Source organism: Catharus ustulatus, chromosome 14 (assembly GCF_009819885.2).
Source record: "Catharus ustulatus isolate bCatUst1 chromosome 14, bCatUst1.pri.v2, whole genome shotgun sequence".
Classification (NCBI taxonomy): Eukaryota; Metazoa; Chordata; class Aves; order Passeriformes; family Turdidae; genus Catharus; species Catharus ustulatus.
In genome coordinates this window covers 4,673,959-4,698,075 of record NC_046234.1, presented here as the reverse complement: position 1 = coordinate 4,698,075, position 24,117 = coordinate 4,673,959, and the positions used below count along the sequence as shown (strand labels likewise).

The 24,117-nt window shown below is 53.8% G+C and overlaps 3 protein-coding genes across 9 annotated transcripts; 2 read left to right on the top strand and 1 right to left on the bottom strand.

Annotated features, from left to right (window-relative positions):
• Positions 1-16: 16 nt before the first annotated feature.
• LOC117002990 (translation initiation factor IF-2-like) lies at positions 17-3,744 on the top strand. The gene is made up of 7 exons (XM_033072576.1): positions 17-584; positions 661-825; positions 1,153-1,284; positions 1,609-1,707; positions 2,239-2,339; positions 2,988-3,081; positions 3,298-3,744. The coding sequence occupies exons 1-7, from the start codon at positions 17-19 to the stop codon at positions 3,429-3,431; spliced, it is 1,293 nt and encodes a 430-aa protein (XP_032928467.1). The 3' UTR covers positions 3,432-3,744.
• SLC7A3 (solute carrier family 7 member 3) lies at positions 3,644-15,102 on the top strand. Of its 7 annotated transcripts, none has more exons than XM_033072386.2 (14): positions 3,644-3,713; positions 5,086-5,805; positions 6,098-6,184; positions 7,469-7,877; positions 8,072-8,230; positions 8,313-8,490; positions 8,592-8,704; positions 9,561-9,783; positions 9,961-10,100; positions 10,180-10,282; positions 10,563-10,774; positions 11,400-11,566; positions 11,838-11,946; positions 12,053-15,102. In XM_033072386.2, exons 4-14 carry the CDS (start codon positions 7,508-7,510, stop codon positions 12,184-12,186), a joined length of 1,908 nt encoding a protein of 635 aa, XP_032928277.1. In that variant the 5' UTR covers positions 3,644-3,713; positions 5,086-5,805; positions 6,098-6,184; positions 7,469-7,507; the 3' UTR covers positions 12,187-15,102. The 7 variants fall into 7 exon arrangements, with proteins under 7 accessions (XP_032928277.1, XP_032928275.1, XP_032928279.1 ...); XM_033072384.2 differs by lacking the exon at positions 3,644-3,713 and adding an exon at positions 3,848-4,917; XM_033072388.2 differs by lacking the exon at positions 3,644-3,713 and having other exon boundaries at positions 3,848-5,194; positions 5,726-5,805.
• A 6,152-nt stretch (positions 15,103-21,254) lies between these two features.
• Positions 21,255-24,040, bottom strand: LOC117003091 (nuclear cap-binding protein subunit 2). The gene is made up of 4 exons (XM_033072725.1): positions 23,869-24,040; positions 23,544-23,725; positions 22,678-22,816; positions 21,255-22,023 (listed from the first exon to the last, which is right to left on the bottom strand). Exons 1-4 carry the CDS (start codon positions 23,953-23,955, stop codon positions 21,925-21,927), a joined length of 507 nt encoding a protein of 168 aa, XP_032928616.1. The 5' UTR covers positions 23,956-24,040; the 3' UTR covers positions 21,255-21,924.
• Positions 24,041-24,117: the final 77 nt, after the last annotated feature.

The window sequence follows — 24,117 nt, the reverse complement described above, 5'->3', positions numbered from 1 at the left end:
GCGGTGCCGAGGCGCGATGTGGCGGCCGGAGCCGGCCTCGCCGGACTGCCCTGACCTGCTGCAGCACGTCCAGGAGCTGCGCTCGCCGTCCACCCCGCTTTACCTCAGCTTTTTCGAGGAAGAGTGTCGCGCCATCGCCGCCCGCCTGCGCCTCGGGGCGGCTGCGGAGTCCCCGCCGGGCCAGGGGGAGCTCAGCGTGCTGCAGCCCGAGCCCGCCGGACCCGCCACCTCCACGCCGCTGCCCTTCCCGAGCCACGGGCGCGTCCCGGACTCGAGCGCGGGCGACTGCGAGGCCGCTGCTGCCCCTGCCCCTGCCGCCCCTGCCCCTAGCCTGAGCCCGGTCCCAGGGGAGCCCGGGTGCCTCCCACAGCCCGCGGCCAGCGATGTCCCCGGCTCTCGCCCTCCCGCCCAGTCCCGGCGGGTGCGGCGCGGTCGCGGGCAGCCCTCCGGCGGTAGCCCTGGCACCCCGGGCCGCGGCCGCGCCGGGCTCGCTGTCCGCCGCGCACGGGCCTCGCTGGGGCTGCAGCTCCCCGCGGCCGGCACAGGGCGCGGCGCCTGCGAAACGCGGCTCGTCCGGCCCCCAGGTAAGTGGGGCCACGGCGGGGAGCCCGGGCACGGCCACCGCCCGCCCGGCGCTGCAGAACCCTCTCTCTCCCCCAGGGACCAGACTGAAGCTGCCGTCGCCTGCCAGGTCCAGGCTGCAACATGCAAGTGGGGCTTCGCAGCAGTCACAGCCTTCCAGGCTTCCCAGACTCGCCCCCCGGGACAGAGGGGTGAAAAGTAGTTCTGCACCTGCCAGCAGCCTCACGCGAAGCCGGGAAGCACGTGAGTTAGGGTGCTGCATCTAGGAGGGAGAAGGGGAAGGGCTTGGGCTGCAGCCTGGCTGGGGACAGGGAGTGGGGAGGCCATGGGAGCGGTACAGGTAGGAGCCTAGGAACTATCCTCATACTCCAAGGGCTGTTTTAACACTGTCTGGCCTCCTGCCAGCGTGGGCTGGCAGCCTGTTGTCTTTGGAGCCTTCCTCCCTTGGTGGTGTGGGGTCACGGGTACCGGTGTCTGTGGGCCTAGGGCAGGCTGAGCCCCGGGCTGCCTGAAGAGGGTGCGATGGAGCTGCTTGGGAATAGCGGCCTCTGGGCTTTCTGTCCACTACAGCTGCTGCCGAGGCTGGGAGCCGTAAACAGCCCTCCTCAAGGCTCTCTACAGCAATTCCTGCCGTGGCTTCCTGCTCTTCACTGCGGCCTCTGGGAAAAGAGCTTCCGTCCAAGCGTTTGTGCCTCGATAAAGGTGAGTCTTGGCAAAAGCCTCACAGGCTGCCGAGTTGTGGGAGAGGGGTGCTGCTGCCACGGGAAGAACGTTCAGAACTGCAGGGTCAAAGCTGATCCTGGGGAAAGGCCTGGGGGAGGACTGCGTGTGCTTGGGCTCAGAGGAGGGAAGGTGAAGTGCAGAGCAAGCAAGGCCAGGTGAAATCCTTTCCCTCTTTTGCTGGAGAGGCATCCAGCAAAGAGCCTGGACAAATCTTCATAGGAGAGGAAGTGGCTGTGGTCAGTCAGGGCACTCTCTTAGCAGGGATTGATGCTCTTTATTTTCCTTTCCTGTGTCTCACTTCAGGATCAACTACACAGGAGCTGGTGAACAATATGACCCAAGAGCTGCAGAAAAGTGAGAGCAAAGTAAGCCTGGTTGCACCAAGGATTGTCTTGAGAGCAGGTGAGCAGTATGGAGGTGTAGATTCTTGCCTTGTGTTGTGGGGAGTGTGGAGAAACGGGCAGCTGCCTGTTGGGCAGCACTGCTCCCCAGATGGGCCCTGGCTGTCCAGGTGTGCTGAGGGTGCTCCAGCCTGTGCTGCAGGCAGGGGGTGCTGCCTTCACAGGAACTGCAGCTGGGCAGCCCGCAGTACTGAGCCCTGCAGAGGGAAGGGGAGGTGAGGTGAGGAGGCTCTCCCCACTCTGCTGGGACAGCCCTGTCCCACCCTGCCCAGGCAGCTGCCTACCCTCACTGTGAGAGCAGACTCTCCTAGCAGGAGCCCAGAGCTTCTGGGTGCAAGGTCACACAGGAGCACTTTCTCCAAGTAGCATCCATACAGGCCAAGCCAGCAGCAGCTGTTGGGCTGAAAGTGCTGGGAGACTTCTGACTCTCTTGGACAGATTCTGTCCTTCCCTGATCTGTGCAGCTTTGTGGCCAGGTTGAAGAGTGAGGATGAGGATGGCAGGTTTCTAGTGCTGATACCTCTCTTCACAGGTAAAACTAACCAGACGTGGGTTTATGAGGAGTCCTCTTTGCCCAGTGAGTTGGCCCCTGGCCTGACTTCAGGGTGTGAAGATGCAGTCCCTGCTGAGCAGGTAAGAGCCAGCTGTGTCTTGTCATCAAGGAGCGCTGTTCAGTCTCTGGCTTGGGCCAGCTATGCCAAAGGTGGGAAATGATGAGACCTGGACCTGCCAGTTTCTGGCTGGTACTTGAGCTGTTTTAGCCTTTCCTTGGGGTTTACACAAGAATATGGTTGTTTTTTTGCGTGGTTTTACCACCTCTCCATGCTCAGGGGACTGCAGGCTTCTGTCCAGTTAGATTTTCTAGGGGCCTTTTGAATCATGCAAACTTCCTGTGGCTTGTATTGACACTTTTATATGTCTTTACATGTAGGACATGGGGTGGGGTGTGCAGAGTCTGCAAGATGAATCTCCAAGTTAAGAAATCTCCTACCTGCAAAATAAGTTTGTGCATTTTCCAGCAGTTTTAGGGCTCTTCACTCTGTGGCTGCAGCCACCCAAAGGCATTCTTGTTTCCCATGGGTGCTGGCTGATGCTCGCTGCAGTGGCTCCATTGCCTGGCACAGCTCCTGTGATGTATGTGCCCTGGCAGTGGTCCCCAGGGTGCTGGGCTTGGAGTATTGGATGGGCTGCAGTGCTCCTCCAGAGGATGGGCTGTACTGTGGCTGTGTTGCAGTGGGGGTGATAACTCCCTGCATCACAGTTGCACCCTGTTCTTGCCAGTCTGCAGGTGATCAGCTGTCCCAGGAACTGGAGCGTGTGAAGAAAGAGCTGGAGCATGTGAAGAAAGAGCTGGAGCAAGTGAAGGGCGAGCTTGGTACGTGAAGCTGGCTGTTCTGAGAACTGCAGGACACCTGCAATCCAAGTTACATCCCCTGTGCTTGTACCTAGAGCTCAGGACCTGCAGCCCATGGGAGTGGGGCTGACTTCATGTTTAGAGGGTACAGCAGGTTTTCAGCTGCTGCCCTAGAGAGTCTGGGCATGAGGTATTTAGGATGGTCTGAGCACACACCTTCTTGCCTCCTGTCTGCAGCTGTCAAGACTGCCCAGTGTGAAGCCTATGAGCAGACAATCTCCTCCTTGCAGGCTCAGCTCAGAGCAGCAGGTATGTTCCCTCACCATGGTGAGTCCTCGCTTCTGGGCAGGCTACAGGGACAGCTCCAGTGATCCTTTGCTGGTGTAACTGAGGACTGTGAGGTGGTAGGGATGCAGCTTATGGCCTTTCCCAGGGGTCAGGTGCTGAGTTCCAGAAGCATTGTTGCTTTGATGTTGCTGGTTTTTCCCAGGAATCTGTATGAACGATGAAGCAGTGTTCAACATTGGTGACCCGAGGAGAGGCTGACAGCTGGGACATGGAGAAAGACAACAGCCATTGTCTGGCTGTGTGAGCCTCTGGGCCAGTGATATATGTGGAGCTCTCAAATGAATTAATTTTGTAGCTCCTTGTATGTAAGTAAAATAAAGGTGTCTTTTGCAATGATGCTTGCTGTCTGCTTGGGTAGAGGCAGTGCCCAGCACTGCCCGCTGATCCCCAGAGTACCAGGCAAACAGGGCAGGTCTGTGCTTGGCTACAGCTGGTTTTGTTCAGCCAGAGATTTGAGGTCTGTTACAAGGAGGAGCTGGGTGCTGGTGAATGGAGGTACAGTGTGGCTCTGGGGAAGCATTTCTGGACAAAACTGATGCTTCCAGGTGGGATGTTTGGAAGTGTGGTGGTGGTGGGCAGGTTTCTTCGTTAGACCACCTTCACATTGGCTATGGGAAAAGCCAATGCTGGCTGATGGCACACTAGGCTTCTTTGGCTATTTATTCCTGCTTTATTATCAGTGACTGGGGCAGGTGGTGGGAAGCAGCACTTGGGACTCAGTCCAGTCCCTCACTGTTCCTGCATGCTGGCCCTGCTCTGCTGCCTTCTCTCTGTGGTTGGTTGTAGCAGGCAGCTTGTTGCACTGCCTTGTATCTGGGTGAGAGTCCTGCTGTCTGGTGCTGGCAGTGCCCTGAGGTTGGGCTGGGAAGGCCAGCCTGTTCCTGCTCCTCTGTTACTTCTGACTGCTGTTCCTGACTGCCTTGGAATGCACATTCACAGGCAGCCCACATCCCTTCCTGGGGCAGCTGTCCTGGGCTGCAGATGGCTGCACAGGGAAGCTCTGTCAGCTGTCTCCCACCGTTGCTTGGCACTTGGTTGCAGGGACAGCTCCAGTGCTGGCACAGTCTGCAGCGGAGAGCCCTAACATGCTGTGTGTTTACCTGTACATGCATGGTGAAGATAACTTCTTGGTGCAGGTGCTAAGGGAGTTAGTGGAAAAGTGCCCTGCTAGACAGAGAGGCTCTCATGGGTAAAGCTGGACTTAATGGTCCTTATGGGTCCCTTCCAATCTGAAATACTCTAATGCTTCAGTTGTGGAAGGTGGTGGGGACTTCCAGGGACTGATGTGGATCTGTTTCTGCAGGGCTTCTGGCCCCCTTTATGGGCTGAAGCCATCTCCTACCCTCCTTTGATGCTGTCTACATGTGCCTTGCTAGTGTTTGTCTTCCTGTGGCTCCTGCTGAGACATGCACTTGACTTGTTCCATGCCTCTGCCTGCTCCCAGCCCTTGGCCTGTGCTGCTGGATCAGGGCCCTGAATGATGGGGGTGGAGAGCAGTATGACTGGGAGGTGAGGATGGGAAGACAAATGTGGAGCTGCACGTGAAGTCTGGGAGCTGGAGACATGTTCTGGTGTCTTGATGCTGCTCCCTTCAGGAGACTGCCTCCCAAAGCCAGATATTGCAAGAAGATTTCTGGCAATAGGCAAATCACGTAATCTGCCCCCTCACTGTTCTAGGTACCCAGTATCTGCTTGTCTTGGTCAGGGTGACCCTCCTTGGAGTCCTGCTGCGGCCGTGGTGCTGCCTACCCGGTCTGAGAACTTTTTAGGCGATGGTGCTGCCCAGGTGAGTCCTTGCCTGCAGCTGGCAGCCCCGGAAGGAGTGGGCAGTCAGTAGTAACAGCTGTGCTGTGCTGTCTGCCTCTTGAGCTTCGTCATGGGCTAGAGGAGGAAACGGGTGTTGCTGATCGGGCGTTCCTCGATTCAGAGAAGCGGGGGTGAGCTTGCGTCACTGCCAGTTACAAGCATGAGCTGGTGGTGTTTCCATCCCTTCCTCTCCGGAGATTTCCTTCTTCCCGGCGTTTGCCCCCGGAGGTCCTTGCCTAGCGATCCTGTCCGCTCCGCTCGGCAAGCGACTGAAAAGCCTTTGCCTGGATGGCGGCGCCGGAGCAGGGTACTGCCAGTGATGCCGGCGAGGGGCTGGCTTACCTCTCTGCCGGCTGCCACTTTGAATGGGCGCTCATGCAGCAAGCGCTGCATTGTATCGGGCCTGCTGAGAGGCTGGTCCCAGCCTGAGTCAAGGATGATGCTGGCTGGCCCCTGCCTCTCTCCTGGCTGGCGAACAGTTCTCTCACGATTCGCGTTTCCCATCACTTAGGGTTGCCTGTTGCTCGCAGAACTGAGGGGGCCGTAGAGGAGCATTCGGAGGTCGGGGTAGAGTCACCCTCCAAGCCGCGGGTGAGCTCCGCTCGCAGTCCCCTCGGAGGCAGGCTCTGTTCTCGTGGCACAGCTGGACTCGGGGAACTCTCGCCCTCTCCCCCTGCCCCCCGTAGCCTTTCCCGAGGGAGCAAGATGCCTTGCCGTGGTCTCAGAGCTCGCCTCCCGCTGGCCTAGCCTATGCCCACCCCACTTATTACTGGAATTTCCTACAGAGTGCGCGGGAACCCGCGGGTGGGGCTGGGAGGCGGGGTTCCCGCCCTGCTCTTTTTGCCTTCCTGAACGCTTCTTCTTGCCTCGCATTTATCTGTAGTGGTCCATCGCGGGCGAAATTCGTCCTATCTCTCGGCCGAAGTGAGTTCGCCTAAAGGGGATCGCGCCGGGCCGAGCCGAGCCGCTGGTGAGTGGTGGCGGGCGCTGCCGCCGGACCGGGGCGGGCTTGGCGGAACCGGTGCCGCTGTTGCATCAGCCTCCTCCGCCCGCACGTGGCCGATCCTGGCGGCTCGGATTCTGCCATATCCGGGGCATCGGTGGCTCCGCGGCGGGACGGAGCCGGACTGGCACTCCTCGGGGCCCGAAATGCCCTCGCGGGGGCTGAGGCGGCGATCCCGAGCCGGAAGGCTCCTGCTGCCGCCTGACACGTTGCTTCTCTGCCTATAAGATGCGGATCTCGAATCGGGTATTGGAAATACTCCGAACAATTGAGCAGCGCTGGGGACGGCAGCTAGAGTTGTCCAGGTAGTGGTTGAGGAGGGTGCTAGTGCTGGGGCACTTGTTGCGCATGGGATCAAGGCTGAATGTGACATGTGCCAGTTCGGGAGGAGGTTTCTCAAGAAGCAGGATGGTTTGCTGATCATGGGGAAACAGCCGAGTTGGTGGCTGCCGCTGTTGTCCTGATAATCCTCTATGGAAAAGGGTCACAAAGTTATCCTTGTGTACTTAGGCTGATACATGTAGTGTGGCATGCAGTCCTGGGCGCCTGGATGGAGTATGCTCGCTTTCCCAGTGAAGGGAGAAGCCAGCAGGGAGAAGTGCTGGGCAGAGGTGCCAGCTGTGGCCATGGGCATTGGGAACTTTCCTTGCAGCTCCTCTGTGCTGGATGCCTGCTTCACAAGTTGCTCGTTTTCAGAGCTTTTAGGAGATAGGTGGCTGCTGTGAGCAAAAGGAGTGGTGATGTTGCATTTGGGGTGATTAGAGCCCGCAGAGCTTGCAGACTGCTCAGCAGGCACGCTGTTAGCAGGCAAGGGGTTTGCACCAGGGACCCATGCCGTGAGTCTGTCTAGTTGTGCATCCCTCTAGCGAATGTGGTGCAGATGCTGAAAGGGAAAAAGGAATGGCTGCATCCAGCAATTCAGCCCAGCCATATCCTGTGCTCAAGGAATTCTTTGTCTCCACATCATTGCTGCTGTGCACACCCGTGTGCGAGCAGTCAAGTTTGGACTGAAAGATCTCCAGACTGCCAAGTCTGGGAAACAGTGGGCAGGCTCTGGGACATGCCTGTGAGCTCTATGGTTGAGACCGCACAGGGCTTGAGGAACGGCCATTTCCCACTGTGGACTGACTTGGTTCATTCCTGGCTCACTGTTCTGATGCAAGGACTGTGCAGCACTGCCTGCCCTGCCCCTTGCAGTGCTAGTCCTGCTGCCTGAAGAACACTGAGCTTCACATTTCCCTTCTCTTGCAGGACTTTTGACCAGCTGAACTTCACTGAGGAGAAGACAAGATGCTGGGGGGAAAAATGACCAGTTTTGGGAAGAAGCTGATCCGCCGGCGCATGGTGGACTTGAGCTCTGATGACACACATTTTGCTCGCTGCCTCTCCACACTGGACCTTGTATCCCTGGGTGTGGGCAGCACACTAGGGGCTGGTGTGTATGTGCTGGCCGGGGAGGTAGCAAAGGAGATGGCTGGACCCTCCATCGTTCTTTCCTTCTTGGTGGCTGCTTTCTCATCTGTACTGGCTGGACTCTGCTATGCAGAGTTTGGGGCCCGTGTCCCCAAGGCTGGCTCTGCATATCTCTACAGCTACGTTACCGTTGGCGAGATCTGGGCTTTTATAGCTGGGTGGAACCTCATTCTCTCCTATGTGATAGGTACGAGGCCAGGGAGCCTGCGTGGGGCTCCTTCCAGTGCTGTGCTGGCAGCATGGGGGGCTTCTGGGGGCAGTGTGTGGTGCTTGGGGGCAGGATGTGGGGTGGGACCAGCAGTGAGGTGGGTGCTCAGATGTGGGTGGCTGGTGCCAGTCTTCCCTGGGCTCAGACTAATGCACAGATTTGCCATCAACCAGGTACAGCCAGTGTGGCACGAGCCTGGAGTGCAGCATTTGACAACATCATCGGCAACCACATCTCCACCTTGTTTGCCGACAAGATCCCAATGCAACTGCCAGGAGTGCTGGCCAAGCATCCAGACTTCTTTGCTTTAATCCTGATTTTGCTGCTTACTGGTGGGTGTGCAGGGGAGCGGCTCCATGGTACCGTGGGTGATGGTGCCTGGTGGGTCCCCACTCACCTCTTCTGTCCCCACAGTACTGCTGGCTTTTGGTGTCAGCGAATCTGCCCTTGTGAACAAAATCTTCACAGCAGTGAACCTGTTGGTGCTGAGCTTTGTCATCATTGCTGGCTTCATCAAGGGAGACATCAAGAACTGGCAGCTTTCAGAGAAGAACTATGTCAACTTCTCGCAGTCAGACTCACCGGATGCCATGTAAGTAGAACAAGTGTCCCAGGCCAGGATCTGGCAGAGGGCAGGCATGGGCCCTGCTGTCCCTGCACCTCACGGCAGCTGCTCTACTGCATTTTTTCCAGGAAAAAGGCTTTTGGTTCTGGTGGGTTTTTCCCCTTTGGACTGGAAGGGATGCTGACCGGTGCTGCCACCTGTTTCTATGCCTTTGTGGGCTTTGACTGCATTGCCACCACAGGTACTGCCTTGGGTGAGGGTGGCGTGGGCATTTCCCCTGCACAGCCAGCAGCTGGCCAGGAGCTGATGGGGGAGGATGCTACATGGTGTGGGAAAACAGCTGGTCTCACCACTCCTGGGAGGTTTCCCTGTGGAGTCTGTGTCTTCAGCTGGGCTAGACAAAAGGGCTCAGAGCCTGCCCTGCCCCAGGAAAAGTGGCTCATTACACCACATGGTGGGAACAGGGCTGCACCTTGCCTGTGCAGGCAGCTCCCAGAGCAGCAGGGAGCCTTTTGACTGCTGAGTTGAGCCTGTGACAGTGCTGGGAATTGCTGGTGCCTCCTGGTTATTTCCCAGCCTCAGGCAGCCTATTTCCAAGTGTCTGGGTTCATGCAAAACTGCTGCTTCCTGGAGCACAGGCAGCTCTCTTAATTTCCTCTCATTACCCCAGAAATCTACTTAGTGGGTGGCTGGTACAGGCTGCTCTGCCTGACCTCCCTACCTCCAGGGTCTGCCCAGCACCCTCCTCCTCTCCTACTGCCGAGCCCCTTGCTGGGAGCGTGGTGCAGCACACCTTTGCAAAGCCAAGGCAACATTCAAGGAGGACCTCTATTCAACAGGCTCTGTGGGGAGAGGGAGCTGCTGGTGGGGGGGAAGGGCTGGCATGGCCAGGGGGGCTGCAAGTCCAGGCTGCCAGGCAGCTCCATCCCTTCTGCCAGTGCAGCAGCATAGCCAGGGACCCCTCCTCTCCAACAGCCCCTGCCTGCTGCTCCCCAGTCATCGCTGCCATGGAAAGTCCCTACTCTGACTAATCTCCTAGGAGTACTTGCCTCATGCTGTACACTAGAGGACACATGTGGCTTCTTGTGTCTGGACAGGGGAGGAAGCCAGGAACCCACAGCGCTCGATTCCCATTGGCATCATTGTGTCCCTCCTCATCTGCTTTGTGGCTTATTTCGGGGTCTCTGCGTCCCTGACTCTCATGGTGCCCTACTTCCACCTGAACAAGAGCAGCCCTCTGCCTGAGGCATTCAAGGCGGTTGGCTGGGAGCCCGCCCGCTATGCTGTTGCCGTTGGCTCACTCTGTGCCCTCTCCACCAGGTAGGACTGGCTGTATTCCTGGTACTGCTTGGCACAGCACAGGGACCGGCAGCATTTATCCTGGCTGGGCTGGGGATTTGCTCTGTTCAGCTGCCGTCCTGCTCCTGGCACAGAGCTGGTCCCTTCCCCTTCTGGGTGGTAGATGTGGGCAGCTTGCCTGCTCTCTCTCCATGACAGCTTGCTGGGCTCCATGTTTCCCATGCCCCGAGTGATCCATGCTATGGCAGAGGATGGGCTGCTCTTCAAGTTCCTCTCCCGGATCCACAGTGGCAGAAAGACCCCTCTGATTGCCACCTTTGTCTCGGGGTTCTTCGCAGGTAAGGCTCCTGGCCACTTCCTCATACTCAGCCCTGCAGCAGTCTGGAGCTGTGCTCATGCTGCATGTTCTCATTGCAGCCGTGTTTGCCCTCCTGCTTGACCTGAAGGACCTGGTGGACCTCATGTCGATCGGCACGCTGCTGGCCTACTCCCTGGTGGCGGTGTGCGTGCTCATCCTCCGGTGCGTGACTCGTGTTTGGCAGTGCCCAGGGTGGATGTTCCTTACATCATCCTGGGGCCTTGTAGCCACAGCGTTTTTCCAGGGGCATGCAGCCTGGGGAAGTGTCAAGCCCCCAAGATGGAGGCTGCTGACCAGAGCCCATGTGTGTCTCTGGGCACATCCTTGGAGTGGCTGTCGTGGGGCTACTGCCAGAGCAGCAGGGATATGAAGGTGCTGCCCACTGTTCCCTTGGGCTAGGAAGTTCCTTGGGCTCTGCTGCAAGCTTGTTTTACCTGCTCAGGTACCAGCCCAGACAGCTGAACTCTCCAAGGGCCATGGAAATGCTGGAGCTGAATGGGAACGAGGAGGACAGAGTGATCACGGACCCGACTATCACTGCTGCCAGTGCCCAGCACAAAGAGACATTGTCGCTGGCGATGCTCTTCAACCCGCCTGGGGACACCCCCACTGTGCTCTCAGGCCGCATTGTCTATGTCTGTGTCACAGTCATTGGTGAGTGAGTGGGAATTGGTGGCTGGTGTCCCCTCCTGTGGGGGGCTGGAGTGTTTTGATGTATCTCTGCAGAGCTGGGAAGGGATGGAGACCATGCCAGGCAGAGTAGAGGGGCCAGGTTGCCAGTCGCTGTTGGGAATGCCAGCAGGTGCTAAACCCTAAGCCGGGTGCCAAGTACAGGATACAGCTGAGGTTTGGGGTGCACAGGCATTGTTGGTGGACATGGGTGCTAAGCTGGGGGTGTGCAGGTGGTCATGGGAGATCCCTGTGATGAGCCTCAGCCATGCTGGCCACTAGCAAGGGTGGTTCCCAGCTGCTTCAGAGTGCTTGGGCTCGGCCAGCAAGGTTTGGTCTGTCCCACTGTACAGAATGGGGTGGCTCAGCCAGGTCTGGGTAAGCACCAGAGCTGGATCCAAGCCCAGCCAAGCGCAGGCTCCCTACAGCTTGCTGGTCTGGGAAGCACCTCCAGCAAAGAACTTTCCTAAAGCTTTGGAGTGGATATTGGAGACAGAGAGTGCTGGACCTGACCAAGAGGAGTGGGTGCTTCAGGCCAGCTGTTGGTGAGGCTCAGGGTTCCAGGAAGGCCATGTGCCATGCAGCCCCCTGATTACCCCGTCTCTTGCAGCCGCACTGATCACAGTCCTCTGTGTGGTCCTGACCCAAAATGTGGCTGCGCTGAAGGATGCCGATGTGGGCTCTGTTGTGACTGTGGTGCTGCTCCTCATGGCTCTGCTCATTCTCACCATCATCATTTGGAGGCAGCCTCAGAGCAATACAAGGTTAAACTTCAAAGTGAGTGCAGCCCCCTGAATCTTGGTGTCTGGATCCCCCTGGACTCTGTCAGGATTTGGGCATTGCAGGGTCTGCCAGGCCTTGCTGCCAGGCAGTCACCAGGAAAGCCCAGCACCCTGAAATGCATCTCTGAGGTGCAATCCCCAGTGTGGAAGTGGCCAGGTGCTCTGGGCTGTGGCAGGGAGGGTGTCCTTCCATTGGCCAGTAGCATCCTTGAGCCCAGCCTGGTCCCTCAAGGCACGGCTGACACAGCACTTCTTGTCCCTTGCAGGTACCTTTCCTCCCACTCCTGCCAATCTGCAGCACCTTTGTTAACATCCTGCTGATGGTCAAGCTGAGCTCGGGCACCTGGGCACGCTTTGCCGTCTGCATGGTTGTGGGTAGGTGTCCTGCGGTGGGGACTGCAGTGCCCACAGGTCTCTGCTGGGGATCTGTTAGTGCTGACAGCCCAATATTGCACATTTCATTATGGAAACTGTCCTGCAGGTTTTGTTATTTACTTTGCCTATGGAATTCGGAACAGTGTGGAAGCGAAAAATGCAGAAAAAGCCTGTGCCTCAGTAGAAAAGCCTCTGCACCATCCTGGACAGGACCTCAGCCCTGGGGCTGCTGTGGTCTGAGGGCCTGGGGACCAGTGCTCCATGGACCTCTTTGTGACTTTGGGACAAGATCATGATCCAGAGAGTACATCCATCCCCTCTCCTGCAGAGAGTGAGTCCCAGAGTACCGAGGCTCTGAGCCAAAGCTGACCTAGGATGAATGTTCCAACCAAATGTTTTATGTTTCCACTCATTAACGAAGTATTGTTATATGTGTTCATTTATTGGCAAAACGTGTTCACCTTTCTGGCCTAATTAGGGGGTGTAGGATCAAAGACAACTCCCTTGGGTCCTCCTTGAGCCCTGGCCAGGCTTTGGGAGGAAGCTGGCAGGAAAATGAAATTAGAAATTAAGTCAGCTTGTTTGTTTGGCTGTGTAAAAGCTGGACCACTGTCACAGCAAAGTGGGGCAGCCTTGTGGCCTGCTAAAGTGGAGGCACTGCAGGAGTTCCCAGTTACTGGTTCTCCAGTCCTTGGCTGTGACAGCTTCCCCCCACAGCTGATGTTTCTTGGACTTGGATGATGTACCTTCTTTGGGGTAACTGGTGGTGTGTCATAGTCACTGCAGGCATTCTTTGGTAGCAATCATTAGCCTTGCTTAGCTTATCCCTTTGTAATTCTTTGTTCATGGTTAGGTGCATTGCTTAGCTTATCCTTTTGTGATTCTTTGCAGTTTTCCATCATAGCAAATGTCACTGTTCCTTAAGTTGGTGTCTGTGTCTCTGACCCTACCCACCAGCACAACAAAACTAGCATAGTCAGCAGGGTCAGAACAAACTGTTGCTTTTAATGAAAGGAATCAGCCCTGTCTGAAATTCCCAGATGGGAAGACTTTCTGTATAGTTCACTGGTCCTCAAGTGGGCTAAGGTTGGAGGACCATGTGAGAAAGCACACACTGAAATAGGAAAGGAACTTGTGGGTTTTGGAAGGCAAGGATGGATTTTATTTAAAGTATATCAAACAAAATACCAACAAAAGGAATAGTTGTTGAAATAGACTGACAGATGTGAGTAGCAGAATCAAATTGTAATGCTAAAGGGCCAAAATAAGCTGCTTGCTGCTAAGTTGGACTTTCCAGACTTGCCAAAAAGGCTGCAGTTAGAGTAGCTCAGTATAAGGAAAGAAGGGGGCAAGTGAATCACAAGCAAATGTGTGCAGTAATTGCAGAGGCAGGTGTGCAGTGGGATCCTGATAAATGGAATGGAGATATTTGGGATTCTGTGGATTCTCATGAGGTTGGTTCCCCAGTGAATTTGTAGATGTGAGACCAGCATGGACACAAAAGGTGGAATTAGATGCTAATGGTCAGCAGGTCAGGAGGGATACTCATAGAGGGTTATACTCAACATGAAGTAAATGAAATATCTGAACAGTTTAAGCAAAGGCCAGGGGAACCTTTTTTCTCTCGGATGGTGTGCTTGTACAACCAGGGAGCACCAGGGATAACCCTACTCAGGGGGCTCTAAGAAGTATTTCGTTTTGAGCTTGGATTATTCTGTGCAGGATGCATTTTGAAATAACATTCACAGTACTAATTTGTTCATTTTGGCTGCTTTGGATGTAATATTAAATATCCTCCAGAAAATTAGTGGCCAGGATCTGAAAGTCAGAGGTATACCTTGTGAGATTGTATACCAGATGCATGAGAACCTCTTGAGATTTTGTGTTTGTAAGATAATGTTGCTGAAGATACATGTAGTCACTCCAATATTTTGCCTGTAACTTTGTTGCAAGGACAAGATTTTGGTTATTTATTTTTTTGTTTATATTTTTTAAAAGAAGTTTTTTAGTTTTTTACCTCCAGGTATATCCTGTCAATTTTTGGTATCTAGCTATACTCTGATTCAAGACTTGCAGCCTACTCCCACTGGTATGAACTGGTAAAGGAACTGTTAAAACACACAGACCTGAGGCTTGCTGAAACAAGCCCAAGAGAATGGACAAAAGACTTTGCTGTCTATCATGACACGGCAGAAATTCATCATGTGATGTGTGAAGAAAGATGGAGAACATGGATGGTGGGAGACTCTTTTTGGATGGGTCCTACAGCTGCCAGAATTCTCAACTGAGTGCTTCACCCTGGTGTCGTTTTATTGATGCTAATTTTATGCTTTTTGTTCTGATAATTGCATTGTATGTTAAGGTTTGGATGATTGTGAAACAATTAGCTTACCAACTACCTCCACTGACAGTAGACAATCCATGTGGTACCAAAGCATGAAATGTTCTCAAGCTCTATTTGGATACTGTGAAGCTTGAGTGACTATAGTCACAGGGTGTATTATGTGGGAAAATGACTGGGAACTCTGTGGACAGGTAGCTGAGGGTACAGTCAGAGAAAACTGAGGAGTTATAACAGTATAGAAATTATAGGGTGAGTGTTACACTATTCCTTGATATGGTGTTTGTGTCTCTGACCCTACCCCCTGGCAAAACAGTCAGACCTGCAGAGCTGGGTTGTGTGCTGCCTCTTCCCCTCACAGGGAGGTCCCCTGGCTGGATGGGAGTGCTGGTGGCCCAGGGGTGGTCTCTGCCCTCCTGCAGTCCTGCAGAGGAGCAGTGACACCAGCACAACCCTCCAGCCGTGAAAGTTGCTTTCCCAGTGCACAGGAAGCTCCACGTGATGGTGCAGTTGTAGTCATCCCATCTGTCCTGTGGCTGTGTTCTCCTCCTCCCTGCTTTCCAAGTGCCAGACTTGTACGTGGCAGCCACGGCTGGAGCTCTGCAGGAAGGCTTAGTGCAACTTGTTCTGGTACTCATGGCACTGCCAGCAAACTGTACTGCCCTGTCCATGCTGTTTGGTATAAAAATCTTGCTCAAGTGTCTGTGAGATGTCCTCAGTGTTGGTGTACTTGTGTCCAACCTCATCTGCCTTTGTATAATTTTGAAGCATTTTTTTTTAATCGATTAAATTAAATGTTTTTAAGTGCTTTTTTCTGTTGGTCTTGCTGCATCTTCTGTTAATGACCTGTGGTCATGGACCCCTCAGCAGGACCCTACATGCCACTGGGCTGGGTACCAGGCTGGTGCCAGTTCAGAACAGTTTGGTCCCAGTCAGCTGTGCTGGGTGACATCCCTGCCCAAAAGCTGCCAGCTGGAGCCACCAGTCCTCACTGTCCTGGGACTGTGAGCCAGGAGCTGTGAAGCAGTGCTTCAAACCAGCTCCAGCCACTGCTGCTGGTACCTGGGAGGGCAGGACAGCAGCCTGTCATGGTCCTGCGTTTCAGGCCCTGTGCAGGGAGGGGTTGTGTCACCGAGTTCTGGAGCAGTGGATACAGTAAAGGCCTTGGAAACGATACCTCCTGGAGGGGCCAGCAATGGCCTTCAGAGGAAGCCTGACCAGAAGCTGGGCTGCTTCCATGAGAGATTTTGATCTGGTCTTAATCAGATCTGACATAAGTATCCCAAAAAAACCTAATTTAAGGCAGATGGACTGTGCTTTGGCATCTCTCGTTGTTTATTGGCAGTGGTGCAGGGTCACTGCAGGGGCAGCAGCAAGGGACCCACACCATCAGCTCTGCTTGGTCCCTGGGCTGGAGATATGAGCCCTGCCCCAGGGCTGTCGTTTCTTCTCTGCCCCCAGGACAGGCATTCATTGTCCCAGTGTCCCAGGCTGGGGTGACCTGCCAGACCCTCAGGCCCCAGCACCCAGGCACAGGTGACTCTTTGGGTGGCCTCAGCACTTGTACTCAGGCTGGTGCCTCAGTGTGCCATGCTGGTTTTACCACCCCACCTCATGGGTATCTTCTGGCCAGGGGCAGCACATATGTTCCTGCTGAGCCCTGAGCCTGCTGTGTCCTTATGCACCCAGTTTTGGGTGCTGTTACCCATGGCTAGAGGGCTGGTGATACAGCTGCAGCTGTCACCCCTGGCTCGGCACTGCTACAGCCCCCTGGGCCTTTCTTTGTGTCTGTGTCCCCCATACACGTGTGCACATCTGTGCCTATGTCCATTTGTGGGTCTGTTTGTGCCCATGGGAAATCCCTGCCTGGTGACATCCCATCCCAGGCATCCATTGGGACTGGCAGAGTCAGTGCCACTCAGCCATGGTACAGCAGCACTGTTCACCCCCAGGCTCTGGGCCAGGCATCCTGTCCTTGGCTACCAGCCTGTGGAGGCTGCCCCAGCTCTGCACACCCACTCTGGGGGGTCCCTGCCTCCCTCTTCATGCAGGCTAGCAGGGCTGCCAGGCATGGCACCACAGCCTTTGCTGGGCAGCACCTCTGCCTTTCCCAGGCTGTGCAGGTGTTACTGCACATTTCAGCACATCAGCTGGTGGGTAAACATCTGGGTGGGTGAACAACACCCAACCAGAGCCTCAGTATGTGTTGTCCACGCAAACCATCTGTTCCCACTGCTGTAGGTGGTGCCCCAGCAGCCTGCTCCAACAGCAGCCCAGGCTCCATCCTGCAGAGATGCTGGGAGAGAAGCATGTTCATGGTGAAGTCTGTCAGGTGCTAGCATGGGTTTCCTCTCCTGTACCAGTCTGGAAGGGGCCATTTTGTGGTTTGAGAAAAATCAGCAAAAAGCAGAGCCTGGCTTTGCTGTTGAGACCTGTGATAATCCACCCTTATAGGGAAGGAAGCAGCCAGCCTCAACACAGCTGCAGGCAGTTTGCCCTGACAGTTGGAACATTTCCTCCCCAGGCTTGATTTCTGATTTCCTTGTTGCCATTCCCCCCTGGATTGAAAGGGGAGCTGGAGGGCTGTTGAGTCCCCCTGTGTCTGGCCCAAGCCATGCTGAGCAGGCAGGTGAGAGCCTGGGTGTAACCACTGGGGTCATGCCAGGGTTGCAGCGCTGGTGGGTTGGGGTGTTGGGGGTGCAGAGAGTGGGTGACAGCCTCCCTCCTCATCTGATTCTACCACATCCCATGGCATTGAGAACTTCATATCCAGCTGGTTTTGGGGGACGTGAGGCTGTCCTGGTGGACCCTTTGGAGCAGCTCTCTGAACACCAGATGCTTGCCATCTCCAGGGAGGCTGCCAAGAGGCCGTGAGTGTGGCCATGCAGGCTGGGGGCAGGATGGAGATGGGGGGCTGGCTACTGAGCCTCTGGAGGGAGAGCAGCAGCTACAGAGCCTGCCCCTGCACTGCTCCCTGGCCAGAACAGGCTCTGGCAGGCAGAGATGTAGCAGCAGATTAAATTTTTGAACCACTTGGGAATTAAAATAGGCTGGCAAGTCTGCTCTGTGATACCAAATGCTTCAAAGTGAGGAGTTAATATGCCATCTTCTTCCCTATAAATCTGAGCACTGTCAGATCCCCTTCCCTGCTGGTGGAGTGGAGCTGCAGTGGCTGCCGAGTGGGACAAATCCATCAGCAGGGCCTGAGTCCTGGAATCCAGGGAATTGACTGCAGGCAGATGAGGTCACTGGTGTACCAGAGCAAACTGACATCAGCTCCTCATATTTCTGCAGCAGCACTGGGCTGTACTGTAAGGCTTCACAGTCCAGAAGGGCTCCAGGAAGTCAAAGCCAGTGATGGGTCAGATTTTTATCACTCCTTACTCACCTGGCTCCAGGCAGGCCTCAACCCTTCTGTTCTCTGTGGTGAGCTTAAGCACACATGACCCAGTAGCTGTGAGGAGCCTGTGTGCATCCAGTAATCCTCTTTGCCCTGAGCTGTGGCAGGTGGCCAGCTCTAATCCCACAGGCTTAATGCTGGCCTTGCTTTGCCTTTGCAGGTCTGGCATGATGACTTGTTGCCAGGTTCTTGCTCTCCTTTCTTCCCAGGGCTGCAGCTGGTGCCCTGGCTCCTGCTCTTGTCCCCCAGTCCACACTGTAACTAGCCAAAGGGTGGCTCCTCTCACAGCCTGTCCTGGAGCTGACAACATGCTGTGATGATGCCTGCACCCAGCAGGATGTCACTGGTGCCTCAGAGGAGTATCTCCCTCATGAGACAGTTGTATCCCAACGGCACCCACACCTCACCATGCTGGAATCATGCCTGAGTGGTGTGGAGAGAAGGTGGCAGAGGCAGCATGGGGAGTGCAAGTGGCACACTTCTGGTGCAGAGGGGTAGTTTTCCATCACTGTGGCCACTTCCTGATGAACTACCCCTTCTCTGCCACCACCAGGATCACCAAAGGCTGCACAGGTGTGCTGGTTTCCTGACCTCATACACAAGAGATTTCTTTGCTAATCACAGAGTTTCAAGGCTGTTACACCCCCATCCTCCTTAATCTTTCCCATTTTCCTGCTGTGTTTATCCAAGCAATTATTCCATCTCTAATTCATATTCTCCACACAGGACCTCACACTGATGGTGCTTTGCAAGGCTGGATAGATGACTGCTTGTATTTTTCCAGTTTTAAGTCAATGTCCTGTTCCATTTCACTGCACCTCAGGGGCAGCCTGCATCACAGGGTAGTCAATGGTGTCATTGTTTAAACCCACTGAAGAATAAACATGCAGTTCCTTCAAGACCTGTGACAGTTGTGCAGGCACAACAACCTGACTTGCAAAACAAACAGGTAGGAGACATTTTTGACAAACTAAATGTAACACCCCTCCTAGCTCAGTTATCAAGACTTTTGGGTAATGTGAGTGTTAAACTAATTTAACTGCCTGGTCTGCATGTAAGTGTGCAACAGTTTCTATCATCCTGGACAAGATAATGCATGAAAAATCATGACACATAACTGGGCAGGGAGCAGCTGCTATTGTTTACATAATACAAACCAAATTTACAGACAGAATTTAACTTGTTCAATGGAATTTCTTGCCCTAGCTGAGAGGACAGATCAAAAAGAGTTCCCATCTCTTCTCTTGTTTGGACCTAAGAACAGACTAGAGTGCTGGCCATGCTCTTCTTAAAATACGAGGAAACACAGGGAAGGGAGTTCTTGGTTCCTTCCTCTCTGAAGTGGCCACTGCGCATTTATGTTTTATAGGCTACTCCAGTTGTGGGACAGGTGACAGGACAGGGAAAATTCTCCTAGAACTTCTGATGTGAAACATAAGCACTGGTGTGATTTGGAGCATAAGCAACTTGTTTTTGACATCAGCCATGAGCTACTGCATAGCAGGAGAGAAAAAGCCAGCAAGACAGAAGTGCAGAGAGCCACGGTGAGACACATGCACCCTCCTAGTGTCCACCTCCATCCTGCAAGTGCCAGAAGCTTTAAGACACCAACAGTAGATGTGTCCCCCCCACCTAGTTTGTGCCATAGAGAAAGTGGCTCTGACACAAACTGCAGCTGGTGTGGGACTTGCTGTTGGAGTGGGTCGACCTTGGCTGGATACCAGGTGCCCACCAAGCCACTTGTGTCACTTTCCTCCTCAGGGCTGTCCCTACCCATGGCAAGGGGCTTGGAACTAGCTGGTCTTTAAGGTAGGTCCCTTCCAACCCAACCCACTCTGTGATTTGCCCAGGTTACTCGATGGAGAGGGTTCACAAGCTAACATTAACCTGGAACATGCACTTTCCCCAAAGCCTAGGAAAGCTAGTGTCTCCTTGTTAGCTGATACAGACATAGTTGGTATCTGGATTACATCTATAGGCACATGGTGACATGCCTTATTTTGTTCCCAAGAGCTGAATAGCTTTTGGTCTTCCCTATCTTCCTGCTGATTTTGGACCCCATTATGCCAGCATCAGAGCAGCCAGTTCCATTCCATGTACTTGGTGGCTGTAATCTTTCCACATGTCTCAAAGTTCTGATGAGGTTAGACTGGGTGGTTGCTGCTTCTTGTATCAATTCCCTCACTCCTTCCTGCATTTTATTTTCTCAAGGACCAGCTTCCTGATGGAACCCTTCTCCCTCCTCCCCTAATAATGATATAGACCCATTGACTTCCACATCCACTGGATTTTTTCCACTACTGGGGCACCTGTAGTTGTTCTTGTTTGAGCCTCTCTCTCTACTACCATCCCAGATGGAGTTTGTCCCCTTGTAACTTGATCAAGTTACCCTCAGAAGTGGCTTGGGTCCCTGAGTTAATAGCACACTGACAGCCCTGAACTGTGGCTTTGCAGGCACATGCCAAGCCCCAGAACAGTGCCAGAAGCTGCTGGTTTTCACTGGGGTAGGCACCTTCTGTGAGCTGGCATGTCAGTTTGCCAGCGTTACTTGCCTGTTCAGGTGTAGTCCCAGGCTATGGGATGTGATAACCAGCCCAGACACTTGCCCAAATCCTTCCACACACTGCCACCCACGGATCAGCTACCTCAGGGCACATTTCAGTATTGACTCACCCAAAAATTGTCTTCTCTTACACCCGAAGACACCAGATTACACAGACCCCATGATCTGCCAACCGTGTTAATTAGTAGGATTAAACATCTCATGTAAGGGTGAGCAGGAACAATAAAGCCACCCACACTGGGTGGGAATGGAAAATGGCATCCTCTCCACAAGGCAGCTCCCCCAGCAGAGCAAGGCCATCAGTGCCAGGGCAAAACACAGAGCCATGGTTTGTACTAACATGTTCCCAAAGCCCAGAAAAGTAAAGAGATAAGAAATGCAGCCAACAAACCTAACAGGGGCTGCCTACCTAGTAACTACTATGGCTAAAGAGCACTTAGCACAGAACTGCCATTGCCTCAGGCCCCACATGGGCACCAAACTGTGGTGGGCTGACCCTGCCTGGACACCAGGCACCCACCAAGCTGCTCTCTCCCCTCCTCAGTGGGAGGAAGCAGGGAGAAAGAAAGATGGGAATGGAATCTGTGGGCCAAGATAAAGGCAGTTTAATAAAGCAAAAGCAAGGCTGCATGTGGGAGCAAAGGAAAACTAAATATTTATTCTCTACTTTCAATCAGCAGGAGATATCCGGCCACTTCCTGGGAAGCACAGCTTCAGTACACAGAGCAGCTCCTCCAGAAGACAGATGTTTTAATAAGGAATGCCCCCCATCTCCTTTCTCTTAGCTATTATGCTGAGCAGATGCCATATGGTCTGGAATATGTCAAGATCTTGCCCCCACCCCAGCCTGCTGGTGAGGTGGGAATGCTAGAGACAGCCTTGACGCTGTGGGAACATTGTTCAACAACAGCCAAAACACTGGTGTGTTACCAACACCCTCCCAGCTATCAATACAAAACACAGCTCTAGGAGGCCTGCTAAGGGTAAAATGACCTTCCACTCAGTCAGACCCAATACAACTGTTTATTTAAAAAAATTAACAGAAACTTTTAACAAAATCACACCCAACAGTGAGGATCTGAAAAGCCAGGCAGCACTGGGGGCATCATAAAGAGAAGTGCTCTGCAGGCCCTGACCAACTCAAGGGCTAGATGTGCAGACAAGCACATCCAAGTGGATGATCAGGCCTTGTCCACTTCTCTCATTCAAACAGTGATACTTTTTTTTAAGCAGGTGAGGTTGTAAACTAGAAGCCTGAATCTCTTGTCCATTCTCATTAGGTCCAGGCACCTGGAGGGCTCCAATAGTGGTGAGCTTCTAAAAAAAGTTCCATTTGAAAGCAACCACGGCTGCAGTTGCAGCTTGGAGGAAGCCACCTGCTTAAGGGCAACATGAAGAATATGTCATAGCATAAGGTGTGTGTCACATGCTGCATTTCTTCTTGCCCAGAATCCTATAGAGCTGTCCATTTTTTTCCCCTTGTTGCCCTGTATCAGCACAGAACATCCTCTCTAGCTCAGAAAGAAGGGAGAATGAACACATGTATATCCACAGTCTAAGGAGAGTCACCTTTTGCTGGAACTCGGATCTCACTCCATACCCTGATCTCAAATGTGAGAACAGGGCTAGTCCTGGAAGGACAGAGCCCTCTATGAGCTAGGAATCATGAGGCAATTAATAGATTGCAGGCTGGTGATTTGCCTTCTGCATCTGAATGATCTTGCCAAAGCCACCTCTTCCCACATCGTAGTCTGTCCGGTATTCATCTCGCACCTGGGGCACAGCAACAACACACATATTTATACTGTTTGTCTCCTACCAGACTTCAGAATCCCCTCCTTGTTCAGTTGGTGGGGAACTGAAGTTCAGATTAGAAGCACTTCAACCCAGCTGAAATCTCTTCAACTAACCCACCAAAAAGGTGACAATGGTGGTGAAAATGACAAAAAAAGGATATATTTAATGGTTGAGATTTTTTCTCAACCATGGTAAGAAGCAAAGTAGACCCCAAAATATTTTCATTCAGCTTTTCAGTACACCTTTCTGAATTGCCAAGCTTGGCCTTCAGAACACTTTGTCTCATCTAAACCTCATCTTTGCCCTTGGGGAAACTGCTGTGTTATGAGATTGGCCTAGCAGCCGTTCTCTTTCCCTTTATTCAAATTCTGGATCACTTCAAGGGTACTACCTTGGATTAGGGAACATTCTGCTTACACTGCAGGAAGTTTGGAGTCCTAGACAGAAATGGCCTTAAGTTCTATTTCCAGCTTTTAACACCAGGTATCAATTACCAAAACAACCTGGGAGTGAGTAAACTTCAACATCAGGTCTTTACAATCTGCACATTGTCCTCCATGAGACAAAACCAGCAAATAAGTACAGAGTCTTGCAGGATCACATTCAGGGATGAACTGGCATTGCCTTTACCTGTCCTCCAGTCTTTCCTCTCCCGTACTGCCGGCCCTCCTTAAACCCTGCATCCCAGTCCGTGCGGATGATGCGGTCGTCCAGCCGCGTGCCGTTGATAAACCGCATGGCGTGCTCGGCATCTGCCCTCGTGTAGTACCTGAGGCACTCTGTAAGGACAACTAAGCGCGCTGTTTTGTTGGGTACAGGGGAAAGAAACAAGGAAGTATTGTATTTGAGAAGCAGAACTCCCCCCACTGCCTTCCAGCCTTTTCTACTCTTCTCTATTGGATAAAAAACTGTACTCATGTAAATCCAGCTAAGACCAGCTACTGCTTAGAAAGAATCCTGTACTTTAATGTTAATACTTGCACAGACAGGACAATGGAACAAAGACATAAAAGCCTTGCTAAGGGCAAGAAATCAGTAATATGCCTTTTTATACCATGTAAATCTTGACTGAAATACAACAAAAGGAGCTTTGCACAGACAGCTCCTGGCACAACCTGTATAGGCGTGTACCCTCGGCTTGAAAATGCCCCCATGGCTTATCCTGCTACTTCCTTCAGGTGTGCAGTTGAGATGAAAAACTAAACGTGCTCTGGACATGGAAGATGTCAGGTTGATGACTGTAACAGTACTCACTATGGCCCTAACATCATTAAAGGGGCTCACTGGCACCTCCAAAAAGTACAGCTCTGGTGGCACTTGTCACGTATGGAAGCACTGTACAATCAGTCTCAGGATGCAGAGAGGAAGGTGCAAGGAGGGACGGGATGTGCCTGGCAGTTTGGCTATCACCTTTCCAGCAGCAGTACACTTGCTGTGCAGACGAACTACAGCCGCCAACCATATACGTGCTGACAGAAGGGAATCAGAAAGGATACTCTACAAAGCAGAAGCCACAAGGGGTTTTCTTGATCTTATCCAGACCCATGACAATCCTCTTGACATCTCCACACTTGGAGAAGAGCTCCTGGATCTGCTCCTCGGTGGTGTAGAAGGACAGGTTGCCGACATACAGCGTGGAGGAAATCTTCAGGGATTTCTCCTGCAGCTGCCTGCTACCCTGCGGGCACAGAGGAGCACGCCGCGGGCTCAGCGCGCTCGCCGTCCCGCCCCCACCGCCCCGTGCCCTCCCGCTCCTCACACGGCCTTGTCCCGGCCTTGTCCTCCACTCCCGCCCCGGCCGGGCCCCGCCACCCGCCGCACCCGGAAGTGCTGGTCCCGGTACTGGCTGATCTCGCAGTACGAGTCGCTGTTGAGCCCGCTGAGCGTGGTGTGCAGCAGCCCCGACATGGCTCGCAGCCGCCTAGGCCCCGCCGCCGGGCCCGCTGCCGGGATCCTTCCAGAAGCGCCGCGCACCGGGCGCGCGAGAGACGCCGTTCCGCTCCGCCACGGGATTGGCCGAGCCGGCTGTCACTCAGGGCGGAGGGCGGGGCGGGGCCACCGGGCGGCCAA

Bases quoted from the DNA above. Each gene is read 5' to 3' on its own strand.
- LOC117002990 (XM_033072576.1), top strand. From the start codon at position 17: ATGTGGCGGCCGGAGCCGGCCTCGCCGGACTGCCCTGACCTGCTGCAG. The intron at 2,340-2,987 runs GTAAGAGCCAGC...TGTTCTTGCCAG, and splicing joins ATGCAGTCCCTGCTGAGCAG to TCTGCAGGTGATCAGCTGTC. The intron at 3,082-3,297 runs GTACGTGAAGCT...TCCTGTCTGCAG, and splicing joins GCAAGTGAAGGGCGAGCTTG to CTGTCAAGACTGCCCAGTGT.
- SLC7A3 (XM_033072386.2), top strand. From the start codon at position 7,508: ATGCTGGGGGGAAAAATGACCAGTTTTGGGAAGAAGCTGATCCGCCGG. The intron at 7,878-8,071 runs GTACGAGGCCAG...GCCATCAACCAG, and splicing joins CATTCTCTCCTATGTGATAG to GTACAGCCAGTGTGGCACGA. The intron at 10,283-10,562 runs GTGCGTGACTCG...TTACCTGCTCAG, and splicing joins GTGTGCGTGCTCATCCTCCG to GTACCAGCCCAGACAGCTGA.
- LOC117003091 (XM_033072725.1), bottom strand. From the start codon at position 23,955: ATGTCGGGGCTGCTGCACACCACGCTCAGCGGGCTCAACAGCGACTCG. The intron at 23,726-23,868 runs GTGCGGCGGGTG...CTGTGCCCGCAG, and splicing joins ACCGGGACCAGCACTTCCGG to GGTAGCAGGCAGCTGCAGGA. The intron at 22,817-23,543 runs GTATCCTTTCTG...AGAGTGCCTCAG, and splicing joins TGTGGCTTCTGCTTTGTAGA to GTACTACACGAGGGCAGATG.